The 23,533-nt window shown below is 34.1% G+C and overlaps 1 protein-coding gene across 1 annotated transcript; it reads right to left on the bottom strand.

Moving 5' to 3' along the window:
- Positions 1–288: 288 nt before the first annotated feature.
- Positions 289–22,430, bottom strand: LOC124363034. The gene is made up of 8 exons (XM_046818097.1): positions 22,350–22,430; positions 21,298–21,478; positions 19,996–20,154; positions 8,263–8,362; positions 5,492–5,752; positions 3,988–5,210; positions 2,610–2,804; positions 289–995 (listed from the first exon to the last, which is right to left on the bottom strand). The coding sequence occupies exons 2-8, from the start codon at positions 21,450–21,452 to the stop codon at positions 902–904; spliced, it is 2,187 nt and encodes a 728-aa protein (XP_046674053.1). The 5' UTR covers positions 21,453–21,478; positions 22,350–22,430; the 3' UTR covers positions 289–901.
- Positions 22,431–23,533: the final 1,103 nt, after the last annotated feature.

Genomic DNA, 23,533 nt, shown 5'->3' with positions numbered 1-23,533 from the left:
TCTGTTTTAATATTTAGTATTTGTATCGCCTGACAGTAAACATTATTTTACAAAACAAACACCTAAAATAACCATTAAAATAATTACAAAATACTCTGAAAACCATTTTATGTTGGAGTAAGTTTCACGTAACGTTTATAAAATGTTGCAGATTTAAATTCCCATGACCTATCTTTTATATTAAATTACATATTCACCGCTAACAGTCTTAGTTTAAACATTTTTAGATACTTATCCGATCTCAATTATTATGAGCTTGGGCAACCAAAGATAAAACTAAAACAAAACTAAAAAAATTAATATTTTATAGACTTAATACATCATAAACTATTCCAACAACAAAACATCGATATAGTCTATTATAGATCTCTCACGTTCTTCCTTGCTCTCAACTAGGTTAAAATTTACTTACAGAAAAGTTACACAAGGTCGTAAAACAATATTGGAAATTAGTTCTTAGTGGCGAAACATCGATTTACAACAAATATTTACATCTTAGCTTAGGAGACCTACAATTATATTATTTATATATGTATAAGCGTCATCAGTTTTCATTGAGTTACTTACATACATAGAGGTATACGATGAGGTACCGGTACATCAGCAAACGTACGTTCTACCGGGAGGCAAGAGTGAGGTAACTAGACACGTATCTAAGGTAACAGAGACGGGAGCCATTTCACCTCAGAAAATTGTTACTGCTGTTCACATCCAGTGTTGAGCGTGCTATTGTACGATGATAGTCGGTGGTAAATTAAAATGGGCCGCTACACAATCGAAATGAAATGTGAAGAAAGAGAACTAAGGTCTAAGAGTGGTGGAATTGTGCGGCTGGGCTGTCTGTTGCTGCGGTCACGCAGACTTCTCAAGGTCAGGTTCTGTATCAGCGAAGGTCAACTCTTCACTCGCCTGACTGGTCAGGTAGTGACCGCTCAAACAATGCGAGCGCTCGGTGGATAAACTCATACTGCTCTGCTGTCTGCACCATACCGCCTCTGATCAACAAACATAAAGATACGTTATACTGGGAAGCAATATGCAAAATCTGTTGAAAGTCACTTTTACAAATTAAGTATTATTATAATATACTGAGAGACACAAGTTTATTTTCAATAAAAGCCTGTGTGACAAAAATCTATACTTTTTATAGTTACAAATTTTAAAGGTTCTGAATTGAGTAGAAAATCTGAAAATTCATCTAACAGGAGAGTTAATGATTGGTTGAAGAGAGTTTACCTCTATTAGCATGTTCCAGAGCGTTATTAGATTTTTAATAACAACAAACTTAAATGGAACACAAATGAAAATCTTTGTGTGATACTTTAGGTGAAAAGAGTTACACTGGGAGGTAGTGTTGTGTACAAGTCACCTAATGTGAGGTATACATGTATTTAGGCTCTGTTTCACTCTGTATTTGTGGATATAGCTATTAAAGTGAAATCGGTCATGATGCTTGGAGATACCGACATCGATCTGACAAATAAAGGGGTAATAAAACATGCTACTTATGCTGTCTCTTACAAGAGTACGATACAATCCAACTCATCAATGAACTGACAAGAGTGACGGATGATTCAGCTACTTTGATAGACCACATAATAGTGCAAAAGTCAGCTGAATTCGAGGGGATTGACGTTATTGATATGCTTCTAGTGTAAAGAACCAGCAAGGAGTAAGAATAACAGACCAACAAATTATAAGTTATAGAGGCTTTTCAGACTATTACCCCGAAAAAGCATCAAAGATTGACTGGGAGTTTGCAAAAAATATCGAGGGTGTTGATAACATTGAAAAATTTATAACAAGCAACATAAAACAGATCTTTGACAAACATGCCCCGATTGTTTTTATAAAGTGTGTAAACTGAAAGCTCCATGGAGAAGTGAAGAAATACGTGAAATCACTAAAGAAAAGAACAGGCTTAGAAATATATTTTGGAAGAGAAGACCAACTGAGGACTGGAATGAATGAAAAAGAGTCAGAAACACTCTAGACAGATTGATTTGGGATGTGAAAAAGTCAGTCTTTGGTGAAAAATTGTAATTATCTGATCAACCAAAGGAGTTGTGGTCATGTCTGAAAAAATTGAATGTAGTTAATAAACCAAAAAGTATTAGTCTTCCTCCAGTGCTTAAAGTAGATGAGATAAACAAATATTTTGTTGACATGGGATCTGGTCATGAAATAGACAGGAAAATGGTCAAGTTTTTAAAAACAATGAAAATAATGCGCAGGAGTTAGATTGCCTACTTGGTCCTTATTGCACATTAGTGTGCAGGAGTTAGATTGCCTTCTTGGTCCTTATTGCACAGTAGTGTGCAGGAGTTAGATTGCCTACTTGGTTATTCTCGCACAGTAGGGTGGAGGAGTTAGATTGCCTACTTGATCCTTCTTGCATAGTAGGGTGCAGGAGTTGGATTGCCCACTTGGTTATTCTCGCATAGTAGTGCGCAGGAGTTAGATTGCCCACTTGGCGTTTCTCGCGTAGTAGTGTGCGGGATTTACATTGTCCATTGATCCTCAAAGGTTTAAAATATGTTATTAACCATTTTCTAATAATTTTTAAAGTTTTTTGTCAAAGTTGTTAGTGAAGTCTACTTATTACTTACCGGTCATATCTCATGCGACAAACAATACCCAGGATGTCAACATTGTTCTCCCCCAGCAGTTGGCTGACACCAACGCAGATGGCTATGAAACAGCCGGTGCGCCCGATGCCAGCGCTGCAATGAACGATCACCGGTCCCGCAGCCTGACCTCGTGGCAAGTCACTCCACAAAAAGTTCACAGAACCCTCTCGAGACCTACAATATAGGATGTTTTTCATGGAAAAATAAAATTTTCATTGCTACATAACTTATTTTATTTTATCAAATCACATAAACCCTAGATTAATAATTGAACTCACAATTGAGTTTAACTGTTAATAATAGATATGTAATGTTAAATAGAGTTAATACATTTATATATGTTTTTATATAAAATAAGCTGTTATTTTATTAATCTTGTTTTAATCTTTGAATCTCTAACCTCTATTTACAACAGTTTTTATATCTCTATTGTATTCTTAAACTCATTTTAACCCTAAAATTTACAACCTAAAACTTTTGTTGGTTGATTACAGTTTGTGCACCGGCAAATGATAAATACTGCTGGTTGACACAGTACACACATTCACATACAGTTTTAAACAAAACTTACAGTATACCATTGAAAAGATTAAATTCTAAGCCTTATTTTCATGCAAAAAACATCACTGACCAATATTGTATAATTTGCCTTGAAAAGATGATGAAATTGTAGTTTTGAAAGTTGCACTGAGGTTGTTATTTACCGTAAAACTACAATTGGCACTCCTGTAAACACCTAATTTTGTAGATTGACTACTTTTTAGTCAATTGAGCGTTTTTAAACACAATTTCTAGTATAAGGTTTAAAAATTGTATAAATAAGGTGTACATATGACAAGTGAGGGGTGTTCATTTGATTTGATTTGTGTAGTAATACTCAATGTTCAGATTTTTTACAGCCGGTAAAAATTTAGTCATTTTACAATTCTCAGCTTTCAATGTTGATTTGATTGTCTTGATTTTATAAGTTCTTGGAGATGGAAAAATTATTTCTTAGAAAAATTCCCGGCTTATTCCCGGTCCGTTAAATTCCCGGCTTATTCCCGGTTTCCTGGTCACCACCGGTCGGGTGGCCACCCTCTCCAGAAGCAGCACAATGGTCCTTGTAGGACTAGGTGCAATTTATAAGCTTCTTGTCCTAAGAGAACAAACAAAAAAATGTGTATTCTCTAAGGGAATCAGTGCACCTCTGCAAGAAACCAAGAACAACCTACCGTTAGGTAAATTTTTGACTACCACTTATACGGTTAACACTTCTGATTGAACTTTAGTATGTTCTAAAATAGATTCAATTAATTAGATTAATCTACTCAATATTTAAATTACTAAAATACAAAAAAGATAAAATTAAAAGTACCTTCGACTGAGCAAGGGACTCTTGTCCAGCCACTCTCTTGGGCTGCGAGCATTGGAAGTATTTTCTGGTTCCTGGTCCTTGTCAAACCACCAGGGGCTGTCCTCCGAGCTTTGAGCCCAACCAGAACTGCCCTGGGAGCTGCGGGTCCACTGCTTGCTGCTGTCAGAGCTCCTAGGCCACCTCCTGCCCTCACTTGAGCTCTGGGTCACTGGGCTCTCTATTGATGACTGTGTCCGGTTGGGACTCTTCTCCGAGCTCGTCAGGTTTGGGCTCATAATGTCCAACCCGCCCCAGCTCAGACTATCCACAGACAGTTTCGAAGTGCTCTTATCAAAGCTGTGTGTCAAATTTGGACTTGCATCAGAGGTCCAGTTGGGACTGGATGTGCATGTGATCCCGCGGTATATCTTTTTTTCAAAACTGTCCGGAAGGTTCTCACTGGTTTCCAAAGACTTCTTCCTGTCCTCTGAAGAGACAGATTCATCTGTGGATGTCACTACTGCTTCTTGCGCAATCGTCAGTTTATCAAAATCAAAAAACTCGCTTGGAGCACTTTTCTGATCGTCAGATTTATGCGAACTACTCAAGCTTGTAGGAGCAGCTTCCACGGACCTGGAACGAATGTTCTCCAATTGGACTCTAGCTTGAACTGGACTCTTCTGTGGAAGTGAACCCACTTGAAATACATCATCATTGGAGTACAAAGACCTGTCGTAAAACGTAGGACTGTTCAACTTGTCTGCTTGTAGCACTGGCACAATTTTATATTCCATTTTCTCCGGATCAGAGGAGATCTCAACATTAATTGCTTCAATGGTCGGTTGAAAAGCAGATCCTGATTCAGAAGACTCAGTCTGGTTCAGTAAGATAAGATTATCGTCATCACTTTTCGCTGGACTCGTTCTCAATTCTTTGTCAGGCTCATCGTCTTTGAACTCCAAACGACCAAAATTGAGGACCGGACTTGTCTCTTTTAGTGATGGAGGACTTGCAGCTTCAGGACAAGGAGATAGTAAATCTGTTTGTTCTGCCTTTGCTTCATCAGACTTGACAGGTTTTGGAGAGTGAGGCCATGAAGAAGTACTCCCCCTTTGCACATCCTTGAAACGGTAGGCCTCCACATCCTTGGCCAAGCAGAGAAGAGAATGAGCGTTGGCAGGAGTTTTATGGTCAGGCCAGGAGTCGAACCAAAAGTGAGTCACTCGCTGGATCTCATCACCTTTCTGTAATAAAAAATAAATCCAATATATTAAGACCTATTATCCAATATTATAAATAAGACAATCCTTACTTTTTTAATACTTGTATACCATTAATAACATAAATAATAAGTTGATTGTTTGAGCTGCAAGAGTATAGTTTAGGAGACAGGTTTCAGGTTATTCTTGCATATGAAGAAAACAATGATTTAAGTCCACCACTTAAATATAAAAAATGCCTTGTCTATTACTGCTCACTTAACTATGAATAATACTTTCAATCTGATGACTACTCGATAGCTGACCTGCAATCCAAAGTGCCGGATGATGTAGCCATCCTTAACCACGATAGACAAGACTGTCACTGCAATGTCACCGTAGACCTCCGTGGCGCCCGGGTCGATGGGGAAGTACAGTTCGCACTTGGCGCGGTTCTTCTCCATGAGTTTGGTAATCATAACAATGACGGGAGAACGCTCCGACCAAACCATATGCCAGAAGTCTCCCACTGTGTTGGCCAGGGGCCCTTGTGTCGCTATAAACGCTTTTTCTTCTCCGTCGTAGCCCTAAGAAAACATCAGCAAATCCATTACTTCAATTCTGTTCAGTAACTGTTGAGATTCGTAAACTGTTATGTCATGATAGGTGTAAAATTATTTATTCAAAACTGAAACAACAGCTAAAAATTTTTTAGAGCTTCTCATACTCAATATTCTTTCTACATTACTTAGATAACTTAATACATAAACATGTGTTCAAATTGATAATTTAATGCATATAAAAAACACTGTCATTTCATGTAAAATATCCATTAACTCATTTCTGGTTACTAATTTTCTATAAAAAGAAAAAGAACTTTTTAAATTACCATTTTCTTTTTACTGAAAACACTTTACCTGGTGTTAGTTCAGAAACTACTACTTTTCATAGGAAATATATCATTCAACCTTTTTTATACAAACCAAACTAAAAAGATGTCCAATTTTTATAGTAACAAATATCAAAATAAAGAAAAGCCACCTAAACAAAGATTATACTTTGTTTTATTTTAAAAATAAAAACATCTTCACGTTCTAAAGGCGTACATCATATAAGATGGATAAGTCATGGAATACTCAGACACTGGTTGCGATGAATGCAGAATACATCCTAGCATTTGTGGAGCTAGCAGGTCCTGCTCACTAAACAGATTTCTAACACCTAATGGACGTGATTAGAGCTAAAATTTGCTTCTATAACTCACCGAAGGATGGCAAGGTAGGTCACTCATAAAACATAACTAGATCGCAACATATACATTCACACTGTTTCAAGATAAATATAAAAACGTAACAGTGACATTGTTACTGTGGTTGTCTTGCAGCACGCCAATGTGACTGTTCAAAGGATTAATACCTCAATTTGTAACTAAAACCAATATTAGCAGTTTATTGTCCATACCATCCAATTTTCTTGTTGTTTACTTCCAGGTTTCATTGCTCAAATCAATGGCACTTTGCATGTTTTAATAAAAATAATGTAATATATTTAATTTTTAAATTAACTAAATAAAACTCATCAGTTTAATGTTCCACATTGTCTTGTAAAAATTTAAAAGTTGTATTTTTTAAATTTGGCGTTAAATGAAGAACTGAAAAACAATATACAATTGAATAAATATTTGATAAAAAATAATTAAAATTTTTACATTTTATTATGTAAAGAATAATTTGATGTGATTCACAAAACTACGAATTGTATTGTAGAACAAACTACACAAGTTTTTGAAAGTGTAAAAAAGGGCTTAGCAGTAGAATACAATATTACTGCAAAAAATTTTTGACATACTACTTTTGACAAATAAACTGGTAATAAAAGGGTTATCAAATTATCTAATTTGTAGATAACATATTTAATTGCAATAACTAGTATAAACTTTTTCTGAGAATTAATAAGGATACAGTTTCCATTGAATTAATCAATCAAAAATACATGTAACAAAAACACGGTAATTAATATCACGTTACATGTTAAGAAATGAGCTGAGTGAACAAATACATATTTTTAGCTAGTTCAAAGAAAATAAATAAAAGCATTTACAAATGCAATCTTGTATAAAACCAACAACAGCAGTTTATCACAAAACCAATGATGCATTCTGAACCCGAAGATAAAAAAAAACCAGTTGCAGTGAACTGATCACTGATAAGTGCTCCACTTCCATTACTGAGTATAATGAACATTATTTCCACACATCAGTCATGACAAGAGTATTTCAGTTAGGATTTTAACCCTTATAACGTCAGTATATCTTTTCACAACTTCCAGCAAACGGCACAATATATAAAAAAAAATTTTAATGTGTAAAGTTCATTTTTATTTTTACTTTCTATAATTATTATGGTAAGTATAAAAAAGTAAAAATTTTAAAATTATCTTGTACGTACATATATTTATGGGACATTAAATTATAGATATAAATAAAGTCAAAATAAAAGGCACACAAAATTTTATTAGCTAAACTATAAACATTACCAGACAATTATATAAATTACACTTGTGATAAATATAAAAAAGAAATGCATGATTGTAAATATACAACTAACCTAATAGTGTTCTTTTATATAAACAGAAAACACGACGAAGGAAACCGACTCAGCGATGGTTAGACACGCACTACCTGAAGCCAAACTGCAAACAAAAGCGCACGCGCTGTACGGCGTCTGTGCCGTGTGGCAGGGAGAGTGTCTAGACACCGCGTCTATTGTTTCAAACAATGTAACGCGACAGCTATATTTTGACGCTTGACATAGGTCAATAACCCACACATGGTTGACGCATACAGTTAGTGACATTGATTGGATTTAAAAGGAACTTAAATTTGCTATAGACGCAGTTTTGTGTCGATGCGCCGTACCGCGTCTTTGCCGTTTGGAGATAGTTTGTCTATGCGCCATACGGCGTCTGTGACGTTATAAGGGTTAAGAGACAAATGTGTATTTACTAAGAAGTGGATTATCTCATCTTACTTAACATCTTATCCTATTTGACCTGGAGTAAATTTTAAACTTAACATTTACATTGATGTACAACTCACCCTGATGTAGTTAGCATTGATGTAGCCGGTCAAAGGATCTGAGGCAGTCTCCGTTGGGAGGTGTACCCTGGTGTTTTCATTTGGGATGATTGTCCTATATCTGAACACGTCAAAAAAAGGGTGTAATAGATTATTTCATCCTTTTTTTTGGAATTTGGACAGAACAATGAAAAGGCATAACTCAAAAATAGGACGGGTCTAGATTGTACAAAATCTAAAAAACACAATAAACAGTGAATATGTTCATGACTTTTGAACATTTAGATAATTAGTAAAAAAATGTCTACCATATGAATAGCACAATAAATAAAGAGGCTAAGAAACATTGTATCAAATACTCAATACATTATATTTTTATTATAAAATTTGCTACAAGCTATTACTGCGATATTCTTTATCTTTTAACTATCAAGAGTTTAGTTCTAGTTTATTTCAGAAGAGCTAAAACACATATATTATGGTCCTGCAATAACAGCTTGTAAGCTAAAGTTGACTTTTCTGATTTTTAAAAATTGGTCAATTCTCTTGGTTTAGTCCCATACATAGGTTTAGTATTATAGACTCATATGATCTACATAAAACAAACACATTTTTTATATGAAACCCTGCCTATCCTGTTTAAATCTTAAAAATAAATATTTGTAATTCACACTCACAGCTTTTACTAGCCTCTTTGAAAAGGTGTGTTAAGACCTAGCTGTTTTGGTGATTGTCTTACTTTTATATTATAAGAACAAGCCTAAAATACAAATCATTTTAATCACTTATTTGTGGCTTTAGAATTTTACAAGATGTTACATGTTCAAGGTGCCTATTACTTTTTCTAATATTATTTGGGTACATTTCATAAAAAGCTCCTAAATCATTTGGATGAATGTGTTGTATATTTGAAATAAGATTTTTTCAATATTATGTGGTCAGAAACAAAAGATGTGATTGGGTTGAACACTGTTCTTATGATATACAAAACTCAGATTCTTCTCGGAACTATCAGCTCTTAAGATAATCACTAACACAGCTATTACTGTTTTCTCATAGAACCAAAATCAAATGTATTATAAAGAAATTAATAATGTCTTTCTAAACAACTACAAGGAGTTACAAAGAATAATTACTGTTTTCCAAAACGAATAACAAAATCCTCACAATAAATAGGCTACTGATTAATTTGTTGTAAGTAGTTACAAATAAAAATATGTTTATTGTTTTTAAGACATAACACATATAGGCAGGAAATGTGCTAAATCCAGCTAATTTGTACTGTTGCAAATAGAACAGTGAGAATACACGATTTTGTTTCTAACAAGATCTATCTTTTGTGACATACTAAAGATTTTGGGGTGTTACAACAAAGAGTGTCGAATACTATAACGTTTCAAACTGTTATGAAATTAGACCACAAATTTTTAACCTGGAAAAAGACTCAGGCATTTAATTTTATTTCTGAAAAGACGGCTGTTTTTAAAACTCTTAAGAAGATCAAATGATCACAACTTGTGACATCTATTTGATATATTTCTTCCAAACCTTTCATCTATTACTTTACACAATACTGAGTGAGCATGTTGCAGATGATTTACCTTTTTATAAATGATTAAATTATACTTGCTGCATTTTTGTGTACAATTTTACATTGATCCTTGGATACCTATCAAATCAATGAAGATAATAATCTCCAGTTTGTGCCAAAAACTTGTTTTCTGTTATCTTTTCCAACACTGGATGAGGTTTACCTGAAAAGTACCCCATTTTGTGCTGTAACCTAAATCTGAGTCTCTCTGCAGAAACAACATACTCCCCTCCATTTTATTCCTTCCTCAATCCACTACCTTCCTTCAGGACTCAAATTGGGAAATTGTTTAAAAACTTATCTTCCAGGATAGCTAATAAGTATCAGGTTGCTTTTTGTTTCATGTCCTGAAGTTTTTTTTTTATTTGGTCTCATACTACACAGATCACACAGAGGAGCTGTGCTGGAAGTTAATCCCTTCCCACATCCCGTAGTTACGTGAATTTAACAAGGTCAGTTCTGTGGGTATAAGACCTTATTATTCCATCCCGTTAAACCTATTCTTTCCTACTTCTATCTTGTTCCCCTGCTTGTTTTCTTTTATGGTGAAACCAATAAAAATGGAAGTTAAATTATGTTATTACGACAATCATGTGTACATTGATTCGTGGACAGATAATCTTCCATATCTTCATGCCTCTGAAAGGTCATAAACTAATAATAATAATAATAATAATAATAATAATAATAATAATAATAATTTTATTTGTCATGAAAATGTATTACATCATTGACAAAGTCATAGTATATTGCTTATTGTTAACCAAGTCAATACAATAGTCAATAAAGTCTTACAAGTAAATTAAATAAAATAAATAAAAAATCACAAAAATGACAGTACAAATTGTCAGTAACAGTAACAAACACATTAAAAATCAATACTTTTGGTGTTGAAGAATTCATCTAGACTGTAAAACGGATTCTCCAACAACCAGGAATATAACTTATTCTTAAAGATATCAAAGGGATATGAGCAATATTTTTTCTCCAGAAAGTTATAAATTTTCAAAGATACTACAACATGACTGGTGAGGGTTTTGCTTAATCGAAAATGTCCAATTTCAGCATTGTTTCGATTACGCGTGTTGTGGTCATGAATTTTATGTTTAAAATTTAACAAATTTGGATTTTTATGGATGTAAAACCACCGAGTCATATATATACAAATTTAGAACCGTCTGAAAACGAAAATTTATGAAATGGGGTTTGCAATGCTCTCTGGTATCACACTTTTTTAGAGCCCTAATTGCCTTTTTTTGTAATACTAGTATTTCGGAAATTCTGGTGCAATTACCATATAGGACTAATCCATATCTAAAAACAGATTGGAAAAAGGCAAAGTATGCGGCTCTTATAGAATTTAGTGGTACAATATCATTCAGTCTACTCAGAAGATAAATGACTCGTGAGAGTCTTTTATTTAGATAATCAATATGTGTTGCCCATGTCAAATTTCTATCAAGGTTGATACCCAAGAATTTAACTGAGTCTGAATAGCTTTCGTCCAATGACCCAGCAATATGCCTAAGAGTAAACAACATTTTTGTTGTTTTGTCTTTATTTAGCAAAAACCCATTAGCATGAAACCAGTTTGATGCATTTTTTAATGTATCATTTGCCAACAGCTCCAGATCATGTACACTTTGACTGACATTAAAAAGTGTAGTATCATCTGCATATAATATGGTTTTCGAGTTAAGAGATAATGGTAAATCATTTATATAGATTAAAAAGAGTGGGGGACCTAGGACGGAGCCCTGTGGAACTCCCCACTCCACGAGGGCTTCTTTAGACCACTTACCATTATTAAAGACCAGTTGCTTGCGATTGTTAATATATGATTCAAAAAAATTTAGATTAGGCCCAGAAAATCCGTAATGTTTTAGTTTAGATATAAGAATTTTACTATCAACACAATCAAAGGCCCTGCTCAAGTCACAAAAAGTAGCCCGAGCAAAGCCCTTGCTCTCGAAAGCTGAGTGAATTTGTCTAACTAATTGATCTAGAGCATTAAAAGTTGATTTATCCTTTCTAAACCCAAATTGTGAAGGTTCCAGAAGGTTATTACTTTCCCAGAAAGTAGTAATTTGCTTACAAACCAATGATTCAATTAGCTTACCCAATACAGGAATTACAGAAATTGGGCGGTAGCTTTGAGGTTGGTCCTTAGGACCCCTTTTAAAAATTGGACATACTCGTGAAATCTTGAGTTGCTCAGGGAAAATACCGTCATGAAGCAGATGATTAATAGACACTGCCAGAGGTTCAGCCACACTACCAATAATACTTTTTAACAAATTGTTAGACATACTATATATGTCTTGACTATCAGAATTGCTCATTCCCCTGACAGCATCCAAAACATCATTTGAAGTAACAATTTTCCATTTAAAATGTACTAAGCTATCATTAGAGATTGATTCCATAAGTTCAACAAATGTAAAACTGGAATTAACAACCTTATTTTTAATTTCTTTTACAGATTCGAGAAAAAAATCATTAAACACATCAGGCTCAATATTACAAATATTTTGTTTGCTGTTTGCTGTATTATATTTAATTACATCCCAGGCAGCTTTACATTTATTTTTACTATTTTGAATGTACTCAACATTTTTAGCATGTTTTGCCTCATTTATAGAACACCTGTATTTACACTTCAACTCATAAAACCCCATATTTAGATGTATATTATCCCTGTTACATTTTCTTAATCTGTCCAAGAACAGTAGCCTTTCCTTCATGATAGCTAATTCAGTTGTATACCAATCCTGTTTGTATTTGTTTTTATGCTCTGTTCTTTTTCTATTCACCCTTTTAACAACTTTGTAATGATTAATACTATTCAGTATAACATCAAAAATTTTAGTAAATAGTGTTGCAGAACTTTGCTTAGTATATTCACTTAACAAGGACGGCCAATCATAAGACTCCAGAAGTAAAGAGAGAGGTTTAATATTCTTTTTAGGTAGTACCATGCTTTGAATACTATTTATATGTTGAGAGGTACCCCTTGAGTCAACAAATCCGTCTTTTTGACATGCATTAACAAGTATCCCATCATGATCTGAGTAAGGAAACGATAAGGTAGTTACAGAGGAGACATATAAATTGTGATTAAAGATAAAAACATTATCTAGGCAATTTTTACCCCTGGTTGCATTTTTATTCAAGGGGAAAAAGTTGAACTGTCTTAAAATGTTTAAAAATTCATTTGCAGTTTTGGTATGTTTTGTAATATCAAACTTACTATTAAAATCACCCCCAATTATAATAGTGTAAAATTTCCAATTCATAATAAAATTTAAAAATTTCTCCATTACTAGCAAAAATTCCTGTGGATTGCCATTGGGAGAGTGATATACTGAAACTACAACAGTTTTACAATCATCTAGTATTGCAGCTGCTGCCTCAAAATTTAGTTCGTCACAAAACCTTGTTACATCACATTCCCTAGGCTTTAGTCTATCACTAACAAATATACAGGTTCCTCCTCTTATTTGTTTTGATCTACAAAAATCTGCAGCACAAGAAAACCCAGTGGGATAAGAACTAATAATTTCATCTTTTGACATCCAGTGTTCTGTTAAGCAAACCACTGAAATATTTAAATCAAGCAAGAAACTCTCCAAAACAGAAACCTTATTCTTTAAACCTTGAATATTTAAGAAGATTATATTAAGGCTGATTGATTTTTGTATTGTGCATGGCAGTGCTGTACATACAGGTAGGCTAAATACATTGTCCTGATCTATCAGGTGACAGAGATAAATTAATTTGACTTATATTAGTACTATTTACAGTTGTGTTTAAAATATCTTGAACAACACCCTTACCGATCTCAACAAGCACAGCACTAGACACTTTAGAACCTATATTTTCAACCGCACTACAATTTTCACTTTCATTTTGAAATGCTGAATGTGTGAAAGGCGGCTGAGCTGCAGAGTGGGTCATGGTCAAAGGTGTTGCTCTCGGTACGGAGTCTTCAACACGGCTGTCTGCTGACTTCTGTAGTTGATGGTATTGCAGAGAGATTGACTGTTTTAACTTTTTGATAAACTCAAGATGAGACATACCGTTTTGTAATTCTCCAGATCCTTCATCAAAAGATACAACTTTGATAATTGCTCCAGTGCGATGTTGAAAATCTACAAGTTTTTTAGCAAAATATTGTATTGGAACATTATCCCGTACACAGCCCATTGGAGAGCAAATAAGCTGTTTAAATTTTTTTAATTTGAAATCCTGTAGAAACTGTTCAAAGCTTGCATCATAGTCAATCAAATTAGGCTTTTGGTAATGTCTAGTTTTCGTCACAAGACCATAAATAGTTGCTCCTTCAGTTTTTTGACATGTCAGATGATTATTAATAAAGTCATTAGGTTGTGGTCTATTAAATTTTTCTCTGAAAACCACTGCCACGCCCTGAGTCATTTTAACGTCAGCTGAAATACAGTGAGAGAAAGCCGTGTCAGCAGAGTTTTTAAATTCTTCTATGACATCAAACATATTACTTTCAACTAAATTAATTGGTAAGGTTGTATCCATTCTCTTCTCTTTATCCTGCTGAAAGATTGAACTTATAGTGTCTGAAATTGAATACGCCAATTTAGTTTTTCCCCTGTTGTTCAAATGCAACCCGTGGTGTGTAAAGTGGAAACGTTTGAGTACTAGATCCAGATCAATAAGGTGAACGGAGTCAAGACGACTAACTAACTCTCTTATATAGTTGTTAGCTTTGAGAATATGATTATGGTAACTATCAGTAACATGTAGATCACACCTCGCTGGGATTGTCGTTAAAAGTACAGGTGTCTTTTTGCTTAACTGAACCAGTTCTTGTTCCAAGGTTGAGTAAATTGGACGAAAGTCCTTACATAGAGTGTCATTAGTTCCTCCCATCACAAAGATGACATCATCCTTAGTATGTGAAGCAGTCTCAGCTACTTGGAGGAGGCAGGCATTTGGCATAACTGAGCCTACTACTTTAAGGTTGTTTGGATTAATCCACTCAATTTTCTGTGCCAGTCCTCTACCCTGACTATCTGAGTACAATGAGAGTCTCAGTTTCCCTCCCATATCATTTCCTAAACTGGACAGCTTCTTTTTGGTGGAATTTTTGTTTTCACGAGGTTTTTGCAAATTTGTCTTGTTAATATTTAGTGTTTTGTTTCGAGGTATTTCTTCTGTCTTATTCGTCTTGATGTAAAATATCAGCTGCTGAATATATTTGTACTGAAATTTAGATACTGATGTTTATGGACCAAGAATGCAAGCTGTGCCCTCTTTGTTATAATATCAGCTTCTGATAGAGGTAGAAGAATTTCTTCAAAGAGGCTTGGTGACAAAGAAATGCACCCCTCAGACAGTTTTGAAATAATAATATCAGTTGTCAAGAGCATATGGATACCGCAATCATCGTTATTGGTTTGTTTTGGAGTCTGAATACTTGCTACTGAAACTTTTTTAGACATGTTAAAATATGTATTAATTTTAAAAGCAATCTTCTCTGCATGTAGTAAGTTATAATCACCTTTAGAGTCAAAATGGTAAAATTGGCTACCCACTTTATCCCATAATAATAAGCTCCAGTGGGATCCAGAGCCTCCAATGTTTTGGATTTCAGATGAGTCATTAATAATGACTTATTAGCATGCAGGAAAACACTTAAATATGGTCTCCAAACACACCCATCAGTTATGTCAGAGTCTAAAATACATGTACTGCTGAGAGAAATATATTATTCCAGTGCTTATTTTTGAATGGGGTAATCTATACATGTCTAGTTATCTCAGCCTTAGTGCATGATTTACACTCAGACCTGAAAACTACTTATTTGAACCAGTAAAGATAATGAAGGAGTAATGTTAGGGTATCTGAGTATCTATGACTCATACAAATTGAATATTTCGTTAACTTGAATGGTCATTGGTTGTTTTAAATTACCAAAATTTTGGGTTCCATAATTTCCAGATTTCAACAAAGTTGAAACAACAGTAATGCATAACACAACGTTTCAAGAATTGAAATCTATCCTATTTGTCTAGTTTGAATATAAATCAGGCAATTATGTTTGCAAGTGACGAAGAGGATACGTTTCAAACCTCAAAATGTGTAACATATAAAAATGGCAATAGTCCAAAATCCTATTATCCTTTCAGACCTTCCATCGCCATTACCAAACTTTAAATAAACAGTAATGCTTTACTAAACATTATTTATTTATTTATTTATTTTTGTACAATAGCTACAGGAACATTATCCCAAAACAGCTATATTGAAAATACAAGTTAATAATAATTATTTACAATATAATATACTATAAGTACGTATATGAAGAAACTAAATTACAAAATCATTATTAGGCTGAGTAAAAATTAACTGTTTCTGTTACAGCACGAGAAAAAATAAAAATATAATACAATACATAATAACAATTTAAAACTTTAACAAAACTAGGTTACTACCTTAAGTTTAAAAAATAATATTTAGCTTATTTACAAATGAATTAAAATTATTATTAAATATATCCAATTCATTTTTATACATGTTTAACAACCTAATACCTTTAAAAAATGAAAAATTATAAAACTGCACTGTATTACAACGTGGTGTAAAAAAAACCAAAGAGGGTCTCAGATTATTTCTTGGGACATGCAGAAAAACCTTACCAACTAAAAAAGAACTATCAACTAAGTTATGTAAAATTTTATAAATGTATAAAATAATAGATCGGTTTCGTCTTGTTAACAAAGTTTCAAAAGAAAAAATACTTCTTAAGACAGTTGTTGACAGGTTTCGCTCACAAGAAACATGAAATCTTTTAAAATATAAATACCTTAGAAACTTGTTTTGAATTAGCTCCAAAGAAGCAATGCTATGTAATGAATAAGGGGTCCAAATTATTGCACAATACTCCAGCCTACTTCTTACGAATGCATTGTATAGTTTAATGATAGGATTAATTGAATGAAAAATCATCGTGTTTCTAATTACAAAACCCAACATCCTATGGCATCCATTAATGATAAAATTAAGGTGATTTTCAAACGTAAGAGCCGAGTCAAAAATTACGCCAAGATCTTTAACATGAGTCACTAGTAGTAGCTTAGTGCCATTTATAGAGTATTCTGGTAGAGTTAAATATTTTTTTCCTAGTATAAGTCATCGCAAAACACTTCTTTACATTTAAAAATAGGTTGTTCTCTAAGCACCAAAGGCTAAGTAAATTTAGCGTTGATTGCAGTTCAGCAACGTCGTGATTGTCTCGAATCTTTCTATATATTTTCAAATCATCGGCAAACAAAAGGCATTTAGACCGTGTTAAATAATTAGGAAGATCATTAATATATATCAAGAATAGTAATGGGCCTAAGTTAGATCCCTGGGGAACACCCGAAGTGCTAATGTACTTTTTAGACATAGTGTTAGACACCATAACAAACTGACTGCGAAGCTTTAAATAAGTCTCAACAAAACTAATAAATGGCGGGGATAAATTAAAACAAGATAATTTACTTAACAAAATATCGTGATCTACTTTATCAAACGCCTTAGAAAAATCTGTATACACTACATCAACCCTGCCACCAGTATCCAATTCAGATGCTACGTCAAAAGAAAATTCCATTAGATTAGAGACTGTTGATTTACAAGGAAGAAAGCCATGCTGCTGGGGAGATATATCAGATTTTACGTTATAAAAAATATATTTATAGAGAAGTGATTCAAATATCTTAGCGAATGTATTTAACAATGAAATCGGACGGTAATTTTCAATGTTTTCAATGTTTCCTGATTTAAAAATGGGAACCACCTTAGCTTCCTTCCATTTCTCCGGGAAAATACAGGTTTTTAAAGATAGATTGAACAAATAGCACAAAGGATCACACAGCACCTCAGCACAACCCTTTACTATATATGTAGGAATACAGTCAGGTCCAGAAGATTTCTTTGATTTCAATTTTTTGATCGCTGCTAACACATCTAGAACTGTAAACAAAACCCCTTGGCTGTTTTCCCTATATAAGTTTTCAGTACTAATATTGTTAGGTTTACTTCCGGAGTTAACCGAGAAAACTGAAGAAAAAAAGTCTGCAAACGAATTGGAAATGTGATCAACTGGAACCACTTTGTTTTTAAATTTCATTTCGAAAGAGCCCAAATCTAAATTAGAAGAAGAGCGTCTGGACTTTATAAAACTCCAGAAAAACTTAGAGTCTACATTAATGCAATACTCAATGTTTCGAATATATTCTCGATAAGCCAATTGTATTTTCAATTTAACACCTCTCCTGAGATCCTTAAACAAACTTTCATGGAATTTAGAGAATTTCCGTTTCTTAGCACATTTATTCTTTATCTTTATAGAATTAATAATATCCTTTGTAAACCAACACGGATATTTACTTTTAAAGATTAATGGTTTTTTAGGTACACATTGATCAAAAAACGGTAAAAATTGTTTTATAGAACACATCCACAGCCCTATCTACGTTATTTATACTATACACTTCATCCCAATTACATTCTCTAAATTTATTAAACATACTGTAAAAATCAGCTTTCTTAAAAAAATAATAAGTGTTGAGTATCAGTTTATTTTTAGTTAAATTATTAATAAGGAAGGGTTTGAAAGGAAAACCTACACACAACGGCGGATGGTGCCCGTCTAGAGGCAATAAAGGACCGTTACAGTAATCAACAGACAGTGATTTGATATTACTAATTATTAGGTCAAGAGTAATACTGTTACAGTTAAGAACATCATTGTGAGATTTAAGATCGTGCATTGCCATAAAGTGATATAGATTTTTAACTACAGTGCTTCCAAACAACATATTACAGTTTAATCCATTAATTTCGGGTAGATTAAAATCACCTAATATTAACAAATTATCAAACATAGACTTACTTTTAAAATCCTCAAAAGAATTAAAATAGTCATCATACAAACTACGATTACTGTTAGGTGGAAAATAAACAATGTTTATACAAATAGATATATTTGAATGAGGCATGCGCACTTGCAGCCAAATAGATTCAAGGTCGCGGGGAATCAGCTGATCGCCAACCGTCACAGACAGCTCACATGCTTGTAGCCGCCCGTGAACTGCCAACAATACGCCTCCCCCCCGCTCCTTACCTGTTATCAGTGGGTTTCTGTCTCGTCTGAATACAATATAGCGATTATCAAATAGTTCCCTATCACAAATGCTTTCTGTCAGCCACGTTTCTGTTAAGGCAATAATATCATACTGCTCGCTTAACACAGACTCAAATAGTGTATGCGTTTTGGTGCGCAAACCTCTTACATTCTGATAATAAATTATTATTTCATCCTTAGGATTCATTCTTATTTACGGTTAAAATCCAAATAAACATGAAAAATGAAATTTGTACCTTGCCACAACACATCTATTTTTCATTTGTAACTTAAAGAGACAATAAAAAATACGCTCACATCAGGCAGCACTAATCCTTTAGTAAAATAAAATATTACTAATAACGTCATATTGTTTTTAGAGTATAATAAACTACTTGATACTTTACATGTGATGTTCCAAATTCGGAAAAAAAATTACGAAAGTATAATTCCTTAGATTATCAATTATTAAAATTAAATAAACAAACCACATTATTAAAAATCTAGAGTAAAAAAGCATGATATTAATCTTCCCATTCCCACCAAACATTTTACCTACTTTTAGTAGCTGACTCTCTCTGTACAAGTGCATTCAGATCATCCTCATCTTTCAGAACTATTACCCTACTACTCTTATCATCAGACTTCCTTACTTTAATCTTGCCTACCCTGTCAACCCACACAAACTTATAATTGAAATCAACTCTCAACCTACGGGCCTTAGCCAGAAGCACTCGCCTGACAGGTGTTAAACTCGGGTTGATGTAGATCTGTTGGTCGGTATTGTAGCCTTGTAGATGGCACATTATGGTTTGGTTGTTCTTAATGGAATATAAGCTGGCGAACTATCAGAATCAAATATGTTATCTTCTATTTAATTTCCCCCAAAGCAAAAAAATACATCAAAATTGCTCCAGATAGACTACTACTACAACGTCTTCCGGACTATATTAAGAATCTAAAAATGCAGAAAAATTCCAGTATAAATGCTCAAGTACAGTTAGTAGTGGCTCACCTATTTTTTGAACCACTGCCAGGAATCTCAAGTTTGTCTGGGTGGTTGAGGGGCAGGTCCCAGAATTCCTTGTGCAGAGCTCGAGCGTCTTTTAGGCAATTCCTGAGCTGACCCCTGCTCAGCACATTGCCCACAGACAATAGATACTCCTCTGCAGTGCTGCAATCATGCAATCATGTAAAAAATAATACAGTAAGTTCAAAAAAGATAACCTACTTAGAATAGCTTTCATACTAACCCTTTTTGATCTCAACTGCTATGTACAAGGAAATTCATATATTATTTTAAAGCGTAAATAAGTGTAAAGCATAACGAAATTGTCTAAGAATTGATATTCAACTTACGGTTTATTTTCAAGTAAGTATTGCATTGATGTTGGACTCAATTAATTACTATAGTATAGATTCTTCCTCTAAATCAAATTACTTATCAATGAGTCATAAAGAATAATCATGATTTCATAAAGTGCTTTTCATTTTTACCAAATGCATAGTGTTTAACTTGATCATTCTTTTTCCATGCCTTGTATAGCAACCTCTGATCTGATTTTTTGCTATATCACTATTGTTTATGCCAAGTTCAATTTGTATTCATTCTTTATCTTTCACTTGGGAGTGTCGATGGCCGAGCGGTCTAAGCCGTTGGACTTTGGGTCTGAGTTAGAGATAGCGCAGGTTCAAATCCTGTCTGTGACATTGCACTTTCTATCAGTACAATCAACCTCGTACTGTATCGACTCTCCCCTTTATTCTGTTTGATAAGATCCTCGCACAGGCCAGTGGCCCATGAGGACTAACAGAATAAGGCTTAAAAGGGGATCGGCCTCTACTTAAAAAAAAAAAAAACTTTTAAGGACTCAAATTAATTGTTCAGTAACAATATTTGGGCTGATTAAATAATAGCAGCTCCACAAGTCTCAAGGAGTTGGTTTTTGGAAGATTTTAAGTAGCAAAATTCGGTTCTGTATCTAGAAGCCAAAATTTCAACCCACTGAGATCATAGTTCCACTGCTTCTTAATGAGAAGTGGAATTAAAGTTTTAGATGTTTAATTATTTAAAGAATTATATTATTTTGACAATTCAATTTAATGGTTTTACTTTATCTCTTATTATACAGTTATAAAATGTTAGTCTATAAAATTAAAAATCAATTCTGAAATGACATGTTCAGTCATGTTAAATCCTTACAATATTTATTTTTACAACAATACATTTATCAAATATCCAGTCTGACGTGGCAAATTTACTAATGATGCAAGACAGTCAAATAATCGATTACTTTGAGGTTGCCGTTTTACTCACCACTCCCTTGTGGGTGTCACACTCAGATTTTCCTGGCTGGGGTGCAACAGGTCGATGGTGAGGCTGGCACTCGAGCCTCGCCTCTCCAGCAGTCCTTTAGCCTTGATCCTCACCGGCTCCCGCCTCTCCTCACCCGCCACACTATGTGCCGTCATGACCTCGGGCAGTATAGCACGGGACGCTGCAGCCATCAACTTCACTTAATTTACAGTAGTTTCAGATATCACTAAGGGAATTTACCCTGTTATCAAAAACAAGAAAATGAATTTATTTAAGAGCCGGCTATAGTTGAAATGTAGAGTTAGAGTGCGGCCCACAATGATTTGTCAGATTAGATAAAGCAAGATTATAGCAAGGAGTATATCAGACAAAGAGTTTTTCAACTTGAGGCTATAGTGAACTCAGTCTATGAACAGAGTAGGATTGCTGTGAATAGTTTTGGGACATATGAGGAACACAAGCTTAGATGCGGCAAAACCTGGAAGTAAGTTTTTCAACTCAGAGATATGATAATCCTAGCAATGATGTCTCCAAATATTCCTAATGGATCACTGTATATTATGATGAACAAAAATTGACTTAGCTCCCTTAACAGAACTTTTAGAACATATTTTTAACTAATAACATTAAAAGATTGGTTCAGAAAATATGCTGTGATTTCTAGCTAAATTTTTATGTTTTTAACAAACGATTGTCTAAGAAAAATAAAAACAGCATGTGTGTTCGTTCTGGTCACCTCCACCACATTGTGGTTGGCATTTTACTTGACACTGAGCAGTAAGTGTTCTTCTTATCATGCCTGCACTCACAATATTCTACAAAATTATTTATCAAAGAATTTGCATTATATGACAAATCCGAAAAATGTGAGCTACTTATGAGAATATGCTATATGTTTATTAAATTTATATGAGTGCCCTAACAGATTGGTAAGAGTATACTGCATTTAACTGAGTGGGTCAAACTTTGACACTGGGATTAACAGAAGGATTCGCCTCTCACCGTCAATTGCTTGCTATGTACTCGGATGTGTGTGTGGAAAGTCTGCTCACCTTGCGACTGCACGGGTACAATGGGCAGAGTCTCACACTGCTCCGTGGTCACCGGCCTTATCACCGGGTGATAGATCCATTGCCCCCTTCTGGGTGTGGTTCCTGCTCATCACCCGTCTCCACCTTGTCACTTCCCGACGAAGAAGTCGATGACATCTGGCTTTTCAACCAAATTAGTACCTGAAAATTAAAATGTACATCTTGATTACATATGATTACTTGAGAACTAATGGGCAGTAATGAAATGACCTTCTATGATCTCAGACCATTTGAGCAAACAGGTTGTACTGAATAGTCTCTTGGCCAATTGGCTACAATCTACTCCTCTATAGCTGTGGACTAAAATCCAATCACCTTGATCTGATTTATCATTCTTATTCTTTTTCTATGGGGTGGCCTATTGCCATGCAATCTAATTACCCTATACTTTGTGCTGCCCTCATACACCAGTGTTTTAGTGTTCTATTTTTACTGAATTTTTGCGGAGTAGTATGAGAAATATTTGTATCTCACTGCATGACAGTATAACATTCCTTTATTCAATACAAACTTTCTTTGCCGACAGCATAAAGGAATAGAGATTTCACATTAAGAGTAAACGAAACTCTAAGATTTATCTAATTTGTATTATAAATTGAGGTTAGCATGCAACTATAGTTTTAGCATACTGGACATAAAAAATATATTTTTATATGAGAACGTTATTTATTTGGTCTTGTAAACATAATACAGTAGATTTCCCAATATCCGGATAATCCAGTTTGTCCTAGGGTGATTGTATTATATATTACAATGGAATAAGTAAGTGCTAAATGGTGTTATTCTGCCCTGCTAAGGAAAGAAAAGGGTATCTGACATCTGGCCTATTTTGAGCTAGGCTGACTTTACTCTTTTGCTCATTGCCAAGCAGTAGATTTAAATATTAAGTTCTGGTTTTTTGAGGCAATTTGTAATATTGTATCCAGAATCTAAAAATATAGTTTATGAAGTAAAAAAATTCATTTATCATTTAAATACTTGTAGTTACATAAGTGTACCTTAAGCGATTCTAAGCCAAAAAAGCGTATCTGCCACATACGGTTTTTTGGCTTCTTGTTCTATGCGATTTCAACAGCATGATTGTAGGGCTAAACACAGTAACAAGTCACATAATATTTATCTAGTGTTATTTTTAATGATAAAAA

This window comes from Homalodisca vitripennis, chromosome 5 (genome assembly GCF_021130785.1).
Source record: "Homalodisca vitripennis isolate AUS2020 chromosome 5, UT_GWSS_2.1, whole genome shotgun sequence".
Classification (NCBI taxonomy): domain Eukaryota; kingdom Metazoa; phylum Arthropoda; class Insecta; order Hemiptera; family Cicadellidae; genus Homalodisca; species Homalodisca vitripennis.
The sequence above is the reverse complement of the archived record's forward strand: the minus strand, read 5'-3'. Positions and strand labels throughout refer to the sequence as shown.